The sequence below is a fragment of the Pipra filicauda genome, unplaced genomic scaffold (assembly GCF_003945595.2).
Source record: "Pipra filicauda isolate LSUMZ 115617 unplaced genomic scaffold, ASM394559v2 scaffold4_size7858003_pilon, whole genome shotgun sequence".
Lineage (NCBI taxonomy): Eukaryota > Metazoa > Chordata > Aves > Passeriformes > Pipridae > Pipra > Pipra filicauda.
In genome coordinates this window covers 6326550-6346076 of record NW_024104643.1, presented here as the reverse complement: position 1 = coordinate 6346076, position 19527 = coordinate 6326550, and the positions used below count along the sequence as shown (strand labels likewise).

General features: G+C 45.7%; 1 protein-coding gene across 2 annotated transcripts; it reads left to right on the top strand.

Annotated features, from left to right (window-relative positions):
- Positions 1–1036: 1036 nt before the first annotated feature.
- RPN2 (ribophorin II) lies at positions 1037–19180 on the top strand. Of its 2 annotated transcripts, XM_027732477.2 has the most exons (18): positions 1037–1072; positions 1171–1376; positions 2786–2881; positions 3544–3719; positions 4572–4647; positions 5032–5166; positions 7000–7176; positions 7521–7639; positions 8003–8108; positions 10510–10601; positions 10729–10843; positions 11172–11366; positions 11877–11963; positions 12467–12562; positions 13697–13772; positions 14675–14804; positions 16508–16592; positions 18799–19180. In XM_027732477.2, the coding sequence occupies exons 1-17, from the start codon at positions 1060–1062 to the stop codon at positions 16557–16559; spliced, it is 1947 nt and encodes a 648-aa protein (XP_027588278.1). In that variant the 5' UTR covers positions 1037–1059; the 3' UTR covers positions 16560–16592; positions 18799–19180. The 2 variants fall into 2 exon arrangements, with proteins under 2 accessions (XP_027588278.1, XP_027588279.1); XM_027732478.2 differs by lacking the exon at positions 16508–16592.
- The last annotated feature ends 347 nt before the right edge of the window (positions 19181–19527 follow it).

Below are 19527 nucleotides of genomic sequence, written 5' to 3'. Positions count from 1 at the left end.
CTTAAAGCCTTGCGTGTCTCCATTGCTGAATCTGAGTGAGCAGCCTTGCACAAATTTATTTGTTCACTCCCAAATGCCCTTCCTGATGCCTCACTGCTGCCCAGGGAGCTCCTTCCCTCACCATGAACCCTATGCCAGGGGTGAGGGCACTGCTCCCGGGGTCTCACTGATGAAGCTCACAGGAGATGCCCACTCCAGGCTGTCGGAGTTGCCCACTCCCAGGAGATATGCAGTGGGACACTGCCCTTTCTGCCCCAAAAGCTTCTGGCCATCAGCAGCCGAGGAGTCGATGGCTTTGCCGGTGGCAATCAGCTGTCATTAAGAGCTGGAGGTCACTCCAGTGTGGCAGAAAGCGCCTTCCCACCATGGCTGCATTTCAGCAAACAAAGGCATCAGCATTCATTGGTTACAAATTACATAACTTTTTTGTTAATTGGTACTCGACCCCCTATTTGCTATTGTATCTATATTGCTACAGATACAACATCTGTTGGCTCAGATCTTGGGACGCTCGGTGTCAGTCCGACAGGGCAGGGCACGGTGTGCAACGACAGCGTGGCACGGCATAGCGACGGACAGCGTGACACGGTGTGACACAGCACGCCATGGCCTGGCACGGCTCGGCATGGCTGTATACAGCGTGAAAACGCCAGGGAATGACACAACGTGGCATGTCGCGACATGACGTGTCGCGACACGACCCCGGCACCCCACGCGCCTCCCCGCCGCGGCCCCTTTAAGGCGCCCTGGCCAATCAGCGCAGCCCACATCCCCGCCAGGGGCCGCCCCCGCGGCCCGCCGGGAGGCCCGTACCACTCCCGCCGCCCGGGGGGGAGCCGCTGACGCTGCTCGTTGCCTCGCGGCCCCACCGCGGCCCCGCTCCCCGCTCGCCCTGCTCTCTTTCACAGTTTCTCGGTGTTCGCAGGGGACGTGCGCGGGGCTGAGGCTCCTCTCGTAAAATATGCCGTCCCTCTTGCCCCCTGGCGGAGCGATGGTGCGCGCCGGGGCGGGGCGGGCGCGGGGCGGAAGCGGCGCCGTGGCGCGGGCAGGGGCGGCATCATGGCGGCGCCGGGTGAGGCGCGGGCGGCGGGGCCGGGGCCGGGCTGGGGCGGGCGGCGCGGCCCCGGTACCGCGGGGAGGGCCCGGACTAACTCGCTTGTTTCTCCGCAGGCCCGCGGCTGCGTGTGGCGGCGGCGCTCAGCCTCCTCCTGCTCCTCCTCGCCGGTGCCCGGGCCCTCGCCCCCAGCCACCGCCTCACGGCCCGCGACCTGGCGCGGCTGCGGGCGGCGCTGGAGCGGCCCTTCGCCGACGTGCGGGCCGCCTACTACTCCATCGTGGGGCTCGGCAGCCTCGGGGTGCGGGTGGCGGACGAGAAGGTGAGCGGGGCTGAGGGGCTGCAGCTCGGCAGCGAAAGACGAGGTGTAACGAAAGTGTCCGGCGAGCTCTGCTTGGACAGGACCGTGTGGGAAATGTAAATGTCCTTAGTAAGGGCCGGAGCAATCAGTGGTAATTACCGGCTCTCGTACATGTGCTCTTTGCATAAATTGCGCCTTTGTCCGGGCAGTAACGTGCCACGGGCGCTCCTACACTTCCTGCCTTCTAAATGGTGTCTGCAGGGCTCCCTCCTCCGTATCAGTATTTGTTTAACCTCCTTGTGAAGAAGTTCCCTGCCTGTGGCACGTTCGCCTTGCTGTCCTGTTAAAGAGAGCTCTCATTAGTTTGTTTCAGTTCAAGTACTGAATTCAGCCAGGTCACACCACTTCTGCTTATAAAATATGATCCCTTGTGTGCCAGCACCACAAAGGCTTGTGGTATCAACATGATGCTTACTGTGTTATGTCTTCGTGAATTTCTAGTTTAAATATTGCAGGTTTTCTGTTCCTCACACAGGCACATCTGCTCATGTGCATAGTCATGTTTACCTGTACACATGAGCTGTAAATACAAGTTTGTTCTTTCCTCATAGATTCATTAGAACAGGGGTTCTGAACCATTTGGTCTTAGTTTCTCTTTGAGTGTTGCACATTTGCACCATAAACTCTGAGCTTCCTGAAGATGTTGTGGTTTACTCCTTGCTGTGGCTGGTTACTGGTCACCTGTGGGCTACACTGGGAATTGCTGCTTTCCTTTGTGTCATTGTGGTTGAGTTTTTTATTAGTTCATGATAGCATAGCCTTTGCTTGTGGAGGTAAACAGTAATTATTTATTTGTTCTTGAGGTTTAGTGGTGAGGCTTTTTTCTGGACAGTGCACTTCTTCACAGGGTTAGACTATTTAAAAGGTGGAGGTAGTGAAAAATAACAGCTGTGTGTAACACTTGAACATATATCACAGGGTGGCTGGGGTTGGAAGGGACCTCTGGAGATCATCTAGTCCAGCCTCTCTACTGCAGCAGCTTCACCTCGAGCAGGTTGCACAGTGTGATCATGTCCAGATGGGTTTTGTCTCCAGAGAAGGAGACTCCACAGCCTCTCTGGACAGCCTGTTCCAGTCACCCTCCCTGGCCAGCTGGCAGGGTTCTTCCCAAGGCATCCTAGGGTCCTTGTCCCCCAGGGCACACTGATGGCTCATGGAAGCTGCTTGTCCACCTGGACCCTCAGGTCCTTCTCCACAGAGTTACTTTCCAGATCATCTCCTGGAAGGCTGTCACATAGGTCAAGCATGATTTCTCCTTGGTGAATCCATGCTGGCTACTCCTCATAGCCTCCTTTTCCTTCCTGTGCTTAGAGATGAGCTGTTCCATCACCTTTCCAGGGATGGAGTTAACTTCTGTTTCTGTTTCACAGGCTGCCTGCAAATTCATCAAGTCTCACGTGGACTCCAGCAGTGTTGAATCCCTCTTCTATGCTGCCCAGTCCATCCGAGTCCTGTCTGGCTGTGAGGTGAGTGTGGAGCCCTGAGCTCTGCAGACTCATGTGATGAGCAAATACTTGCCTTGATATTTTTCTTGGGTTGGTTTTATGCATAGCTTCTACTTTTGCTTTCTTTTAGTGGGTTGTACTCTGTTATGCCTTAGGTAAATACTGGGCGTAATCTACACAAGGCAAAGTGTAAAGATACAACACAAGTATTTGGTCCAGGGTGATTCTGAGGGGATGTTTTTCAGTTAAACACTGGTGGCTAAGAAAAAAGGCAGCACATTTTATTCTCAGGACCCGTGTCAATTAGTGACTCTTTGGGTGGATAACAGACTGTTTGGATGTGAATCCTGGTGCTGGAACACTGCTGGATACAGATGCAGAGCACCCTTGCTGGACTGGAGTGGGTTATCCGAGCCCCATTTACCATCAGTCCCACCATCCACTACACAATCATGTGATGCCACGTGAAAAGCAGGATAAATCTGAATCCTGGATTACCCTGACTTACTGATAGTTGACAGCAAAACTTAGGGATTTCAGTAATTACACTAAAAGGTAATGAATGATAAAGGGCTTTTTTTCCTAAAAGCTTACAGTAACTCACCAAGTGCGTTGCTCCAGGAGGGAATCAGCGGTGAGAGGCTGTGTTGTTTTCAAGTGTGAATCTCGGTGTTCTTCCTCAGGTCACCATCTCAAATGAGACCAGGGAGCTGCTGCTTGCAGCTGTCAGTGAGGATTCCTCCATCACCCAGATCTTCCATGCTGTTGGTGCCCTGAGTGGCTTTGGCCTTCCTTTAGCATCCCAGGAAGCTCTTAGTGCTCTTACTGCTCGTCTTAGCAAAGAAGAAAATGTGCTGGCGTAAGTCTCTGACAGAAATGATTCGTTGTTCATCCTCTAGGCAGTTGGATTTTGGAGTAAAGAATATTTTAACACTTAATGGTTGTAATACAGATGTAATAGAGTGTTGTGTTTTCATTTGATGTATTTCTCCAGTTCATCGTTGTCCCTCTGGGGAAAAATATGTTTTGGGACTATTTTCTGTGTGATTTTGCAAATGAACTTATATATTCCGTTTGGTTCAAGAATAATGGTCAAGAAAGAGATTGAATCCCAAATAAACTTCCTCTTAAAAAGCTTGACAACAATTTTGATTTATACCCAGCCATGCTTCTTTGTCATTTATGGCTGCAGCACACTCAATGCTCTTCCTCAGCCCTGTTGTTTGTAGGTTGGGGTGCCTGTAGTGTGAGCTGGAAAATATGTGCCAGTAAGCAGAAGGCATCTTGGCATTTATCACCCAAGAATTTCATAATTTTACTGTGAAACAAGAGAATAAAGCATCCCTTAAAAGCTGGGGAAGAAAGGGAAACTTTAATATTTGCTTTGTGGACTAAAAAAATGGATTCCTGGAAGCCTCAGTAGTAAGTCTGGGATCTGTGCTGTGCAGGGATCAAAGTTTGGTTTCTTCTCCGCCTTTGAATCTATGAGTTTGTTGCAGTGCTGATGCAGCTAAAGGGACATTCTGTAGTGAATGCTCAGTTCATGCTAAAATCACTTTAGATTCGTTGTCTTGAGTCAACTGAAGGCAAGAACAGCTGTTTTACACTTCATTCAGAATAGGAAATGAAATTTCTTCTGATTTAAATGATGTTTGGCTTTTAAGGAAGGAATAATCATACACTTGTTTGGTTTCGTTTGTTCTTGTTTCAGAACCATCCAGGCTTTGGAGACAGCATCTTACTTGTCCCAGCAGGCAGATCTAAGTAGCATTGTTGAGGAGATCGAGGTAGGAACACACTATGCTCTCTAATTATTCAGAAATTTGCTAGACTTCTGTAGTACTAAAATATGTATTAACGTGAAACACAAAATGAAAAACCAACCTGGCTAATTGCTTGCTGCATGATATGGCTTGGCTTGGCCCTTCCTTTCAAGCAGATAATTCTTTTATCTGTTTCACAGTGGACTGAAACATAGAAAGTCATGACATTTAATTATAGTTAAATCCACCAAAGGCTGGAGGTTTCTCTTTCTTCCTGTTTCTAAATGACTATTACAAAATACATCAGTGATCCCATACAGGTAATTCTTGATTACAGGCCTAACAGCAGAGGTAACTTCTGTGGATCTGCTAGAATGCAATTTAAATTTTAATAACTCTTTCTGTCAGGATCTTGTTGCTCGCCTGGATGACTTGGGTGGAGTTTACCTGCAGTTTGAAGAAGGAATTGAGACTACTGCCCTGTTTGTTGCTGCTGCCTACAAGCTGTCAGACCACGTGGGTACAGAGCCAGCAATGAAGGAGGTCTGTACCTGCCTTTTCCTCCCATGCACACTCCAGCTCACAGAAAGGATCTGCCCAGTCCCTGTTGTGCAGTGCAAGAGCCCAGTGTAACCAGGGAGAATTCCTGCTGGAAAAAATAATGAGCATACTCAGCAAAAAGGGACATCTCATAGGGAGTGCTAAGGAACAGTATCTAAGAGGAAATTCCAACTTCAAGATCACAGGCTGGATTTGGTTTGATTTTTTTTTTTATTTTATTTTTCAAATGTATAGAAGCAAAGCAAAAACTTGTCTAAAATGAAAGACTGTTGGAAATTTGTTTTGAGTTTGGTTGAGCTAGAAATCATTACTGCAAGCCATCCACTTGGTAATTTTTTTTCCACACCAAGTTAACAGAGTCTGATGTACTTTGGATTGAGAATCACAGCTCCCTTAAGCATGAGCCGAAGTGGCAGGGTTGAGACTGAAGCCAGTGTAAGACACCTGAGTTCATTCCTGGCTCTCTTCCACGCTGCTGGCAAACAAACTAATGCAAAGTACTTTTGATGTCATTTTTGAGGTGGTGATTCTGCTACACACAATTCCAACTGTCAGCATCCAAATGATACTTAAAAAGAAAAGGCCAATTAAGGAAAATTGTTTAGTGTTGTTTCAGAATTGTGCTATCAGAAGTGCTATTTATCTCTGGTGAATGGTGAGAGTGCCTCTGGAATACCACAAAACTGTCTTTAAAAAACAATATGTAGTACTTGAAAAAATAATTCCCTTCCCCCCCCAACTTTAATGAGAGTGTCAGTTGCTGATTCATGTCTGGAGCAATGCCATACCCTCCAAAGAAATGAAAAACACTGCAGGATTTGCACTGTGCAGGAGTTCTGTAGCATTTGTCTGAATGCTTTCTCCAGTTTTGATTTTGTTTGGTGCTCATCAGTACAAGCAGGAGGGTGAAAATTTGAGATGCAGTGGATTTCATTTAAAAGTGTTCTTTGTAGGTCACTAAGTTGTGTGCCTATTGCTTTATTGGGGATTGTGTTTGATTGTACTCATTCTGATTAGAATTTACCCCACAATCCTTTGCTTGGATCAAAGTGCAGGTAGCCAGTCCCTGTTTTCCAGACTGGCAGGGAGTGATGGAAGAAGCTGAATAATGAGGCATAGCCTGCAGAGTGTGGCACAGGTGCACTGACCCTCCTGAGTCAGACTGCAAAACCAGCTGGGGGGATGCAGTCCCACTCCTCCTTTGGAGAGAACAAATTAGCTTTGGCACATCCCAGAGCCAGAGCTGGCTCTGTGCTCCTGGTGGTACTGCTTTAAGGCTAATCCTCTTAGCTTGAGGACACTGCTGAGCCTAAGGGGATAAGCCTGCATGGGTCTAGACTGGCTCCTTCCAGAGCCATTGGGGTGCTTTGCATCACTGCTCCGTGGCCTTCCCAGCCTGGCAGGTAGCCAGGACATGGAGCCTGGTCCTGCTCCTCTGTATGAAGGCAGTTGTAAAGCTCCTGGAGCCAAGGTGTCTTTTTGTAGCCACATGCAGTCTGGGTAGTTGAGCTGACAACATCTTCTGTTCCAAAACACATCCTTTGGAGAGGTGGACCCAAATTCTGGTTTTGCCTGTTTCTAGCACAGTTACAGCCATTGCGGTTGGAACCTCCCAGCCAAGAATAAGAATGCACACGTGATATGAGGTAACCCAAAATTAACTACCTCTGGAATAACTTGAATTATTTTTAAAGCAAATGGAAAATTAAACAGTCTTTATGAATGATGTTTTTATTAATAACATTACACTGAGCCAGTTTGCAATGTTGTGGTAAGCTGCCGGTGCTTATATGTGATTTGCTTTTCCTTTTTCAGGATCAAATTATCCAGTTGATGAATGCAATCTTTAGCAAGAAAAACTTTGAGACACTCTCAGAGGCCTTCAGTGTTGCCTGTGCTGCAGGCTCCTTATCCCAGAACCGCTTCCACTTGCCTGTCATCGTTGTCCCCGAGGGGCCTGCAGCTGTGTCTCACCATCAGCCCATACTCAGGGTGAGTCCTTAGCCCTAATCTTGGCTCAATCTGTTGTATTGTAGCTCTGGGTTGGCTGTGTAAGGTGATACCAGGACTCAGGTTCCAGTAGATCTTTAGTGCTTTTGTGCAGCGATTCTTAGGAATCTCTGCTTACCCAGGGCTTACCAGACACTCCTTGAGAAGTCAGTCAGCTCTGTTACTGGCTTCACCTTTCCCTGTTATGTGAGAAAGAACGAGGGAATCCAGGATGGTGGGTGAGGGAGAACTCTGGTTTGGAGTACAGAGGGGTACCGAGTTGTCTGTGCTCCTGCATTCCTCCTGGGACAGTGGGTTTCACAGAAATGCTGGTGTTTCTCTTGTAGCTACAAGTGACCAATGTTATGTCCCAGCCACTGACTCAAGCTTCTGTAAAGCTCGACCAAGCCAAGTCTGTGTCTAGCAAAACCACTGTTCTTCAGCAGACACCATTTGTTCTGTCAGGGTAAGAAAATAAGATTGTTTTTACAGTTTGTAAGGCAAACAGGTGTTACTTAATCAGTGTTGGACTTAGTTTCCTTATGTATTCTTCCACCAGAAAAATGTCTGTGTGATGGAAAACTCAAAATGCTGTGGTTGTGTTTTGTTGGTGAGGGGTGACTGAGCACGTTGGACGGTGATGGTGAATTTCTGTTGCTTTTTCTTTTGATTGGGAGTGGGAAATTCCAATGTTCTTCTGACTTTGGGGCAGCTTTGAAGAATTCTTTTCCTGCTGCACTTAGCAATGTCAGTTTTATATTGTGGGGTTTTGCCTGCTTAGTGTCACATATTTGGAGGCTTCTTAACACCTTGGGTTTTTTTGTTACAGGGATTTCTTTGAGCTGAACTTCATGAACGTGAAACCTGCAAGTGGATATTATGACTTCTCTATCAGTGTAGATGGAGATAAGCGATTTATTGCTAACAAAGTGGAGGTGGGTGTGCTCTTTGATGGCATTTTAATTCTGTGCCTGTTCACTGAAACAGCATTTTATTTACATCCATGAAGGATGTTGCTAGTTGTATGGGATTTTTATCACATGTTTTTCTGTAATACTTTGGATTTTGACTCAGGATTATGACCAGTAACTAGATTAATATATGATCAAAAGGGATTTGTGTAAATTTCAAACCTGACTTATCACTTAGATGCTGATCTGACAGCATACGAACAGAGGGTAACAATGCAAGTGTTTATGTGGCAACCCAAAGTAGCTTTGCAAAATTATTATTAAGAGTGTTAGTTCTTCAGAGAATTCAGGATTTGAGCCAGTAAATCTCAATGCTTGGCTACCAGCTGTCTGGTGATTGCCTGATGTGTGGAAGCTGAGTCCTGTTGTCTGTATAAGCTCTAGAGCCCTAGAAAAGAGTCCAGGGAGTCTCTTGGCATCTCTGAACTGTATATACTGAAGATTTTTTAGTGGAGGAGCAGTGACCAAAGTAAATGGAAACAAAGTCTTTTTTTCATGCATACATAGCCCTTTTTTGGTGGCCAAAGCTGTTAGACCAAATCTTTCTGAAATACAATTTTATATAAATGCTCAGTTTTCCTTTCCTCAAGCTTGTTACAGTGAGCAGTGTGACCCCCAGTGACTGTTCATATAGTCACCTCAGTGTCAGCAGCTGAGAATGCTCCTCTCCAATGAGTTCTATTCCCAGGGTTAATTTTTGCCCTCAATCACCTATTTAAGGAAACAATTAGCTTTTCAAATCTTCCAACATACTCAGCTTGGAGCGGAGGAAGAAGACACTTATTTACAGCTGCTAACCTTTACTCTGAGTATCCAGTTGATGCTGCCAGTGCAGTAGTAATGGCACTCAGGGGTGCCAGAAGGGGATGGATTGTTGTGCTTAAGCTGGTGCTGGCACACGGAGGCACCACTAGGAATGTATTAGCACTGGCAGCTTTGTGAGAACCACTGCTAATAAGACACATTGTTATGGGGGAGGACTGCTGGGAAACTGCTTTTTTTCCTTACTGTTATTAGCATTAATTGTCCTTAATGCACCATCGTTTTGACAGTAATGAGCTAAACCAGTGGGTTATTACTCCGCCAGAGATGACATTTCCTGGCATTAAAATATTTGAGAGATGTTTGTGTACTGTGCTGTTGGAGGGGCTGTGTGCGGCAGCTCTGATTTGCCTTCACATAACTTTTTTAAAATTAATATTTCATTAGTCCATCTTTCATTGCTCCCATCTTGGAACAAAGTAGGGCTTTGCTAAAGTTAGCTTAAATCATCTGCATGTTAATGGATCCATTTTCAGGGGTAACCTCTCTCTTAAATTACACTTTTTGTTGTAAAGGAACTGCCAAGATGGTTGTATTTGAAGTCTGACCTGAATGGTTTAGTTAATGTTTTTACATATTTTTCCCACAGGTTCCCTGTGAATTATTTTTCAGGCTGAGGGCGTGGGGCTGGTTCACACGAGCAAACCTGTAATAACAAATTGTAGTGTAAGATGAAAAATATCTTGGCAGTGAAACTTTTAATTCTCTGGGGGAGCATTTGTAAGCTGTGAGAACAAATGTGCTAATTAAAAACTACAGACTGCAGTAACTGCTTATGTTTGAGAGAAGGATTGAAGTCAGTCAAACCCACCGAGGCTCACTGCCTACATGGGCTGTGGTTTGGGGCTGGGGAGAGGGCAGGAAGTCATTTCTCTGCTTGGAGTTTATACTGCACTTAGCACAAAGGAGTGTGATAAATGGCAGGGCTTTATTGGCTGCCCAGCTCTGAATGATAAATGCTATGGCTCTGAAGGAAAGCTTGCTGAACAGAGTGCAGGGCTGCAGGAATGCTTTGGCGTTTGTCTGCTGGTAATAAAATCAGCAGAAACCTGTTGGGCTTTAGGAGCCCAGAGAGGCAGAGCTGGTTGCTGTCCAGAGACCACTCGTCTCCAGTTGCTGTCCGGAAAGCAGAAGTCCAAATGCACATGCAGTTTGAAGTTGTACCACACGTGATGTAATCTCTAATAGCTAGTTTCTGCTAGTTCAAAAGAAAAACTAGTTGGATCTGGATAGTTGGACTGTTTCATTAAAAACAGTTCTCCAAAGGCCAGCTAATTCCAGCATGCCTGAGGAGCTGGTGGAAGCAGTCTGCAGAGCTGGCTGCTTGTGCAGGAAGGAAGAGGGTGGCTTAGGGTTAGTGACTGGTGCAGGAGCTTTGCCAGAAGGTAAATTGCTATAGATCATTCTGTTCAGGTTAGGCTCTCTCTTGGGCTTAGGGTAAGACCCTCTTTGTTGAAGGGGGGCAGAAGCATCTGCAGTGAACTTCACCCTAACTGGTGTATGTGGAGTGCTCTGAGTAATTTTCTGTTGTGTTTTGTTGCAGCTGAAAGTAAAAGTTTCCACGGAAGTTGGGATTACTAATGTAGATCTTTCTACTGTGGATAAGGATCAGAGCATTGCGCCAAAAACAACCAGGTAAAATGACACAGTGGGTGTGATGCATTAAAGGCAGATCTGGCTCCAGACAGGAGCCTGGGTTTCTCTCAACGCCAGACCTTCTCTTGGAGATTCACCTGAGTCCTCTTTGGTTTTTAACTCCTAGGGTAGCTTACCCAGCCAAAGCCAAGGGTTCCTTCACTGCTGACAGCCATCAGAATTTTGCTTTATCCTTCCAGCTGATAGACGTGAACAGTGGAGCTGAACTCATCCCTCACCAGGTTAGGATGGATTTTTGTCGTTGCTGTGACACCAGGGTGTTCCATCATGAAGCACCTCGGGTGACAATTGCTCTTGAAAAGATTTGATAGGTTTTGAGAAGCCTTATGTTTCTGACATGGTCTGTGAAGATCACTGATCTCAGTAGATGGGAGATTCAGTTCATTTGTTTTGTGTGTGTGTTAAATGAAACATCTGGCTCTGGTGCTGTGTCATATTTAACTCAACAAAGTGAGGGTAGGTAGCCTGCACTGTAAAAGCACACTTCTGATTTTTTTAATATAGATTGTTGGCTGAAAAAGCCCTTGAACGTTACAACCTTCCTTTCAGACTTTTGTCCGACTTCACAACCAGAAGACTGGCCAGGAGGTGGTGTTTGTTGCAGAACCAGATAACAAGAACGTGTACAAATTTGAACTGGATACCTCTGAAAGAAAGACTGAATTTGACTCTGCCTCTGGTACCTACACTCTTTACTTGATCATTGGAGATGCCACTCTGGAAAATCCAATCCTCTGGAATGTGGTATGTAGCTGGAACTGGGGTGATGTGGTTTTGAGGTTACTGGCAGTCTGACTAGCAGGAGGGCATGGTACAGACCTGGAAGAAAAAAGCTCAAATGTTTTGTTCTCTGTAGTGAACCAGAATCCTTCTGGCCATTTATGGGCTCTGAGGTTCATTTTAAGTTTTGAAGTAAACATCAGAGCAGGACAGAAATGAACTTACAGTTCATCATGTGGTGGAGCAGAAACTGCAGAACATTTATGGGTTTGATTGTAATTTCACAGCAAGTTCTCAATGTTTAACCTTTCTGTTCTCTCTCTGCTGGAAATAAGTCCAATTCTTGTTTGTGGGTGATTACTGCCTCTGTTTAGGAGAAGCTGCTTCTTAAAAAATCTGGTGGCTTTTTCTTAGGTACCTGTAAAAATCATGTCAGTGGTAGATTGGCAAATAAGGAAATAGGCCACAGTAATGGAATAACTTTTATTAATACATTAAGGTCAAAGTTCATGAAGCTGCACGATTTCATTTCAGGCTGATGTTGTGATCACATTCCCAGAAGAGGATGCCCCATCCACAGTTCAGTCCAAGAACCTCTTTGTTCCTAAACCTGAAATCCAGGTACAGTCAAAATTATGTGTGGATATGGGTGGCTAGTCCTACTGTTGTTATTAGTTCTCATCATAGTTTGTTTGTAAGTAAAGTAATTTGAGGAAGACCAGAGTTACTGCTTAATGGAAGGAACTTTGTTGCAGTCCTCTGGAGTACGAATACATAAGCTGTGTGTCCTACCTGTGAGAGAGCAACTTGTGTCACTGAGAAGATTCAGACATGACAATTTGACCAGGTGACTGGGTAAGCACCAGAAAGGTCTCTGCTTCATTCCAGCCATCTGTGCTGGTGTCAAGTGAACAAGTGCTTCTGTGAGTGCAAGGAAAAGTTAACTGTGCAAGAGATCAAATGTGCAGAGACTAGAATAGACACTAAAGAGTCAGTCTTTGCCTTAAGAGGAATGGTTCTCTTCCAGAGGAATGTGTGGGAACAGCACCAGGGCTCCTCTGAGGAGCTGAGAAGCTGCTCTGTTGGAATACTCCTACTCATGAGTTGGTTTTGTTTGTTTGCAGCACCTCTTCAGGGAACCTGAGAAGAGGCCTCCCACGGTGGTCTCCAACACTTTCACAGCATTGGTTCTTTCCCCGCTGCTTTTGCTGCTCATCCTGGTGAGTGAACTGGGCCCCAGAGGAACATCACCTTTTCCCATGCAGTCCAGAGTCACTTTAGGAGACTGGGCAGTTCAACTCTTACTAAAACTCCTGGTTAATCATGACTGGCACCGCAGTGCTGGAGTTACAGCTAGCAAATGTCAGTGCAGGGCATTGGTCTGGTTTGGTTGTTTGAGTTTATAGTCAAAACAGAAAAACACTGCTGCCAAGTGGAAGTAGGTGGATGGGTTTCTTCAGTCTGCTTCAGCTGGGGATGGTGAATAACAGTGGGCAGATTAAGTAACGTTAAACTTCCACAGGAAAAAAGCAGGGATTCTGCCTCACACATAATAAATCTATCACAAAATCTGTGTTACTTAATCCTATCAGGTTGATTCCCATTTATGGACATAATATTGGAGTGTCTGTAGTTGAAACAATCCACTGCTACTCATTGTATCATTAGGGCAGTGTTCTGAACTTAATGCAAAACAAAATCTCACTGAGGCAAGTTAAATTATTCCTTTTTTGGAAGATGAAGCTGATTCAAAGAGTAATTTCCCATTAGCTGGTCTCACTGAAAGTGGGCACTCAGTCCCCTGCTCACTGGAGTTCACAATATACACGTTGATGACACTTTAATAAAAAATCTTATTGCTGCTGCTCCTGCTTCCCATCCTTCATGCCTTTGTCTTTTGTACTCCAAAAACTACAATTGTTTTTATGAGCAAGCATCTTGTATCTGTAGCTGGTTTTTGTCTGAGTCCAAAATGAGAACCTTACCTTTTTGTTTTGGTCTTTTAAATTGAAATTAACTCAGCTGGATAGAAATAGCAATGTCAGGTTTTGGGGTTTTTTTGCAATCTAGATTTGGAGCAGTACTTTCTCATCAGTTTAGGATATTTGAGCAACTGCATTAGGGCAGTCAGAAGCAGCAGGAGAGATTTTCACTAAAGGAGCTCAGGAGTGCTACCTTTAGCCAAATTACTACTCTTATAGTAGTTTACAAGTGCTTCTGTAGAGAATACACTGAATACAGAGAATTCATTGAAGGACTTAAAGCAAACAGGCTTGAAAGGTACTGAAGTTTAAAATAAAAGCTTGTGTTCACAAGGCTGTTGTAACTCAGATTTTGGTTTTTTTTCCCTTTAGTGGATCAAGATAGGTGCCAACATCTCCAACTTCAGCTTTGCTCCCAGCACCATTGTTTTTCACATGGGACATGCTGGTAAGTGTCAGAGGCTTTCTGCTTTGTTTGACCTCCTCACCTGGGAGTTACAGATGAGAGCCTGTGGTTAATGGGCTCGTGGTCTATTAACTATAATGACATAACAGCATAACATTTGTTCTCTTGTTTCCATCTGCCTTCCTGCTTTTCATGATTGTTAATATGGTGATAAACCTGTTTTGGCCATCAGCTTATAACAGCCGTCATTATCCGGGCCCCTCTCTCACACCATTTATCTGTACTTAATAGAACTTCTTATTTCCAGAGGTCACACTTTCTTTATTGCATGATTATCCTCTGTGAGCAGGGAGGTTCTGTGGGGATTGAAACCTGTGGGACTCTGTTGGCGGGGAAAGGCTACATCTTTTCTTTAAAGCTCTTCCCATGAGAACACTTCTGGTTTTTTGGCTGGACCAAGTTTTTTCATCAATTTTATTGTGCCCTTGGTCACAGTTATTTAATGTCTTGGTAGAATTTCAAAAACACAGCAGGTTGGGACAACTTTGGGTCTGCCGATTCCCAAATGTCATTGTGTTTCTCAGTCCAAGTGAGTGTCGTGGAAGCTTTATAAAGCTGTAAGCCCCTACAGATGTATGAAGGTTAATATCCCCTATTGAAATCCAGAGTAACCTCCTCTTTTTAATACCCCTTTATGTCTATAATATGTCCATAATTCTGCCACAGGAGGGTTGGTTGCAAGCTGTCCCATCACATGTTTTTTGTGTGTGGAGGCCCAGACATCATAATTCCCTGGCAATAATGTAGAGTCTTTGAATCTGCCATTCAGAGCTTCAGAAATGAGATATAAACCAAATGCTTAGGACTGGCAGTGCAGTTGTTCTGAGGATAACAAATGGTTGGTCTTTGAAATGCAGTTTCAGCCATGTCTTTTTTTTTCCCAGCAATGTTGGGGCTCATGTATGTCTACTGGACTCAGCTCAACATGTTCCAGACGCTGAAGTACTTGGCCATTTTGGGTGGCATCACATTCCTGGCAGGCAACAGGATGCTGGCTCAGAAAGCTGTGAAGAGGTAAGGAGGGAGCTGCTTTCAGCATCAGTGGGGAGGAGTCCGTGGTGCTGTCCTGTGCCAGTGGCTGAGAGGGCAGCAAACGCTGCTCTGGGTCCTTAGACCTCGTGTGTGGGGGGGGGCTGCTCAGTCCCACCTTCCTGCCTGTCTCCAGAACAAGGGCTTGAACTGAGCAGGGCAGTTCTCTCCTGCACAGAGAACGGGCCACATGGCACGAGCTGGAGCAACCAGCACAGGGTGGAGGTGTCTGTGCTTTGACATGAAGAAGCCCACGTTTGGAAGGCACATTCACTGACAGATTTGTTTTACTACATGGTATGTCAAGCTCTTAGAATATTGTTAAATTATGAAAGGCACCGTAAATGCAGGAGAGGCCCAACTCTTCAGGAGCTGTGCTTGTGATCAAAGTTTTAAGGGGAGGAAGGTAGGGCAGGGGTACCTTCCAGCAACAGACAACACGCACAAGCAAACCCAGGGAAAATTCTGCTAGATAACTAGGGATACAGGATTCATTTCTGTACTGGCATTGGACTGATTCTGGACACTTGTGTCTTCTGCCGTGCAGTGCCTCATGACTGCCATGGCTTGGGCAGCCAGCAGGTTGCTGACCCAAGCTTCCAGTGCAGTGCACTGATCAGAGGACACACCACCCCCCTCCTTCACTTCTGTTAGACACAGTTCCATGTGAGACTTAAGCTTTAGCCCTTTAGTACTAATGTAGCATTTTGTTTTGAAGATGATCTTACTGACATGCTTTGCCATCAGACCTGTGCTTTTCTTACTTTCCCTTTTTTGAGTTGCTGGAATCTTATCCCTACGTACCTATCTGCATAGATATCCCTGGGTTCTCACTTTTTTTGATTGCACTCCATTAAAACCAGGACAAGAGATTTAAAAAAAAAAAATAATAATTTTAAGGGGGATTGTATTGATTTGTTGTCTTTAAAACATGTCAACTTGCATGGCTTTAGCAGGGAGGATGATTAATGTAATTAACCCTTTCCATAGTGTCTTCCCAGCTTTCTCAGCCTTGGTCTTTTGGATATCCAGCCCTCTCCACTGTGGCATCTATCTTGTTAGCACAACAGTTCCTACTGTGATTTTCTTTCCAGCAGCACTGTGTTATGTCATTTAATAATGTTTCTTTTTTTCCTTTGAAGAGTAATGATAAAATCATTATTAAATGCAGATTGCCTAGGATACAGATTTAGGGGAAAATAATACAATGAAGCTAATTTCTGAGTATCTTTGCTTAACCAGGGCTTCTGTTAGCACATAAATGCAGGTGGTTGGTACCTGCTTCAAACCACTGCAGGGGGTGTCCGTTTGCTTTTTCGCTGTAAATGACACAAAGCTGCAACTACAATGGCAAATTTGAAAGTAAAACTTCTACCTGAGGCTAAAGTGAAACCTTTTGTACATGACTTTAAAGTTCAAAAAGACATCTTCTTGTTAAGGCACTGCCTGCCTGTCTCAGAGGCTGAGGTGCAGTGACAATTAACTGGATTGCACGTTGAGGCAAAGCTGTGGAGGCGACTGGTGGGCGTGGGAAGGGAGGGGGACTGTATAAACCATCTTGTTACAGAAGTTACCAGAAGGCCTGGTTTTGCTTTTTGCATTTCTGTCACTGGCTCTGATTCCTGGAGCAGGGCTGCTTTCCTCCTTCCTGTCTTCTCTGAACCTCTCTCCCTCTCTCCTTTTGGCAGGATCGCTGCAGAGCAGAGCAGTAGGTTGGCAAAGTATAGAACGCTGCGGTAAAAGGGGGTTTGCTAGTGACCAGCTCTTCAGGAAGTAAGGGCCTTTTTGGATTTTGCCTTTCCTGGGCATGCTGCCTGTTTCATTTCACCTCATCACTCACTCCTTTTGCAAAAAGATATGTGAACTGAAGCTGCTTCCTCCCAACATCGCTTACTGGGCTTTGGTCCTTGGCTGCAGCTGGGTTGGCATAATAGCAGTACGTGTTCTCTGAGACTAAATTGCATTTGTGTGATTTCCTTAATTGTCTGAAATCTGCATGGTGATATGTGCACATGTAAATATGCTGTCCTGAGCACCAAGCAGCTCTCAGGTGATGAAATAAACCTAGTTTAAATAGTATTATCGTTCCCATAAATAAATTACTGGTAATGTTGGCTGGAGGAGGATGCGATGGAAATGGCTGTTTCATCATCCTGCTGCTGGTATTGCCTATCCCCATCCACAGTATTCTGGTTCTTCAGCTGCCAGGCACTCTGCCTGCTGAATTACACCCTTGCTTTGGGTGGCAAGAGCTCTGCAGCAAAGCCAGGTCAGCTCCACCTCGTTCAGCTGAGAACACGACCCAGTCCCGGGGTCACCCTCCCATTAGAGTGAACTGGCCATGATGGCTCAGGCAGCAGCAGCTCCCAGCCTCCTCCATTCCATACAGTTGTGTGACAGGTCTCCATGATCATTTACCAGCACAAAGCCCTTCATTTCCTTTCGTTCCAAGAGGTAAGGTCCCAGTTTGCTCTATCCACAGTGGTGTAGGAGGCAGGACTGCCGGCGTTCCACACGCTGCCCAGTTCTGAGTGTGTGTGCATGGGGGCTTCATTCCCTGTTCAGTGCACTGGTTTGTTGTGGGGAAGAGGGAGAGCATCTGGGATGGCTCCTGTGATGGGACAAATCACTGCACAACGTGCTGCACTGGTGCATCTCCTGAGCATTTGCTTTCTCTCACATTCGTGGTCAGTGCTCCAGGCACACACACAGTGCATTGAATGGAGCTCAGGTTTTTTGGTGCAAAACAAAACCAGTGTGGGAGTCTGTGCACTGTGGGGGCAGCACCTGTGTGCAGATCAGGGAGTGTGGAGGATGGTTTCATGGAATTTACACGTGAAGAATCTGGCATCATGTCCCTCAGAAAAACACCCTGTTAATGTCTCTTCTCTCCTTGGAGCGTTTTGAGGTATTTGAGCACAGAACAAGCTACAGCAAGTTACTGGAGAGGAACTGGAGATGGCTGTCTCTTGTCCTACTAAACAAATGCTGGGTTTGCATCCTGACTGTGTTTGGTGTGCTGTTCAGGTCCCTGGATGCTTCTTTTTAACATTGCTTTGGGCCTGTGTTTTTCAGCTTTTTAGGGCTGTGTTACCAAGTGCCTCACCAGTGTGTTCACAGCTTGCATGTTTTCTGTGTCTCAGCCCCACCAGGGGCTGTGAGTAATCCTGGAAGATCACAGAATCACAAAATGGCTTAGGCTGGAAGGGACCTTAAAGATCAACCAGTTCCACCCCCTGCCATGGGCAGAGACACCTTCCACCAGCCCAGGTTGCTCCAAGCCCCGTCCAGCCTGGCCCTGGACACTTCCAGGGATGGGGCAGCCACAGCTTCTCTGGGCAACCTGTGCCAGGCCCTAGGATCTTGCAAATAACTTATTATCCACAAACCTTAAGTTAGGTTTTGCTGCTGTATGCAGTCACAAGCATTTTTCTCATTGCTGGGTTTTCTAATACCCCAGATACATCAGTTAGGAGTGTATTGTTACCACGTCCTAGGGATAGACTGTCAAGAGCTCTGCATCCATAGCTATGCTTGTGTCTGGCAAAAGAACCCCAAAAAGTTGGATCTGCTGTGCTAAATTAGACTACATCATCTTCTTGGGGACATGAAGATCTTTGTGTTTACGTGGACCAATGATTCCCAGCAGGTGGATTGGCCCTGTTAAAAGTAGAAGTTGAGGTATCTCCAGGCTTTGTATTCAGCCTGGGTTTTTTTGTTTGGTTCTACAATTTAAAAGGCTTGTTCATACCTTTTGCACCAGGAATTAACCTTCATTTTTTCTGACCATTTCCATCTTCCTTGAATTCCATCCCCCGTTCCCTTACAGTACTGGTTTTGTCACTCCAATAAGCTGCTTTTGGGAAGCTTGTCTGACAAACTTTCTTTGAGAGAAGATGAGGGGTTTGGGGACACTTTTACTGTGCAAGGAGGTGCTTTGTTGCCTGGAAGAGTTAATTTTTGGGGTTTTTCTTTCCAGGACACAGTAGTACCAGAAGAATGGAAGAAATGTGGAAAAACAAAGCAAACGCCTTCAGAACAGAAGTGAATAAATAACTGAAAGACCAAAAGAAGGAAGGCAGAAGATGATTTTTTTTAATATATATATATATTGAGTCAAAAGGGTGCCAGTTAAACTTTTTTAAATATCTTGATTTTCATCATTGTGTTCCTGCTACTGGAGTGCTCTTCATATGAATCTGGAAAATCTTTTTTTCCCCGGATCCTCCCCCTTTTTTTCTCCCAGGACATTTGAATTTCCTTTTGAGAAAGAGGAAGAAGAAAATACAGTTCTGCCTTTCCCCAGCTACCCTTTCCTCATTCTAAAGATTTGTGAATAAAGAGGAAGGAATGGTCCTGAATGTTGTGTTTTGGCTGTGCTGGAGGCGGTGATTGGAAGCTGGGCTCACATGGGAATGAAAAGAGCTTTTTCTGGTGGGTAATTTTGTGTGTGAGTCACTGCTGCGTGTGAGCTTCCTGTTCTTTCATGTGCTTTCCCAGAGGGACGTGTTTATTGGGGGGGACTTCCCGCTCCTGCCTGTGCCCTGTGTGAGGCTGTGGGCTGCCTTTCTCCACTCATGGCTGTTCTCTCCCACCCCAGGCTGTGCCTTGGGGTCAGGCAGGAGGAGCCCTTGGAGAGAGCCAGCTGTGGTGCTGGAGCGCCTGTGTCTGACCTGGCAGGTTTGGGGGTCCCTTGGGAGGGTTCACT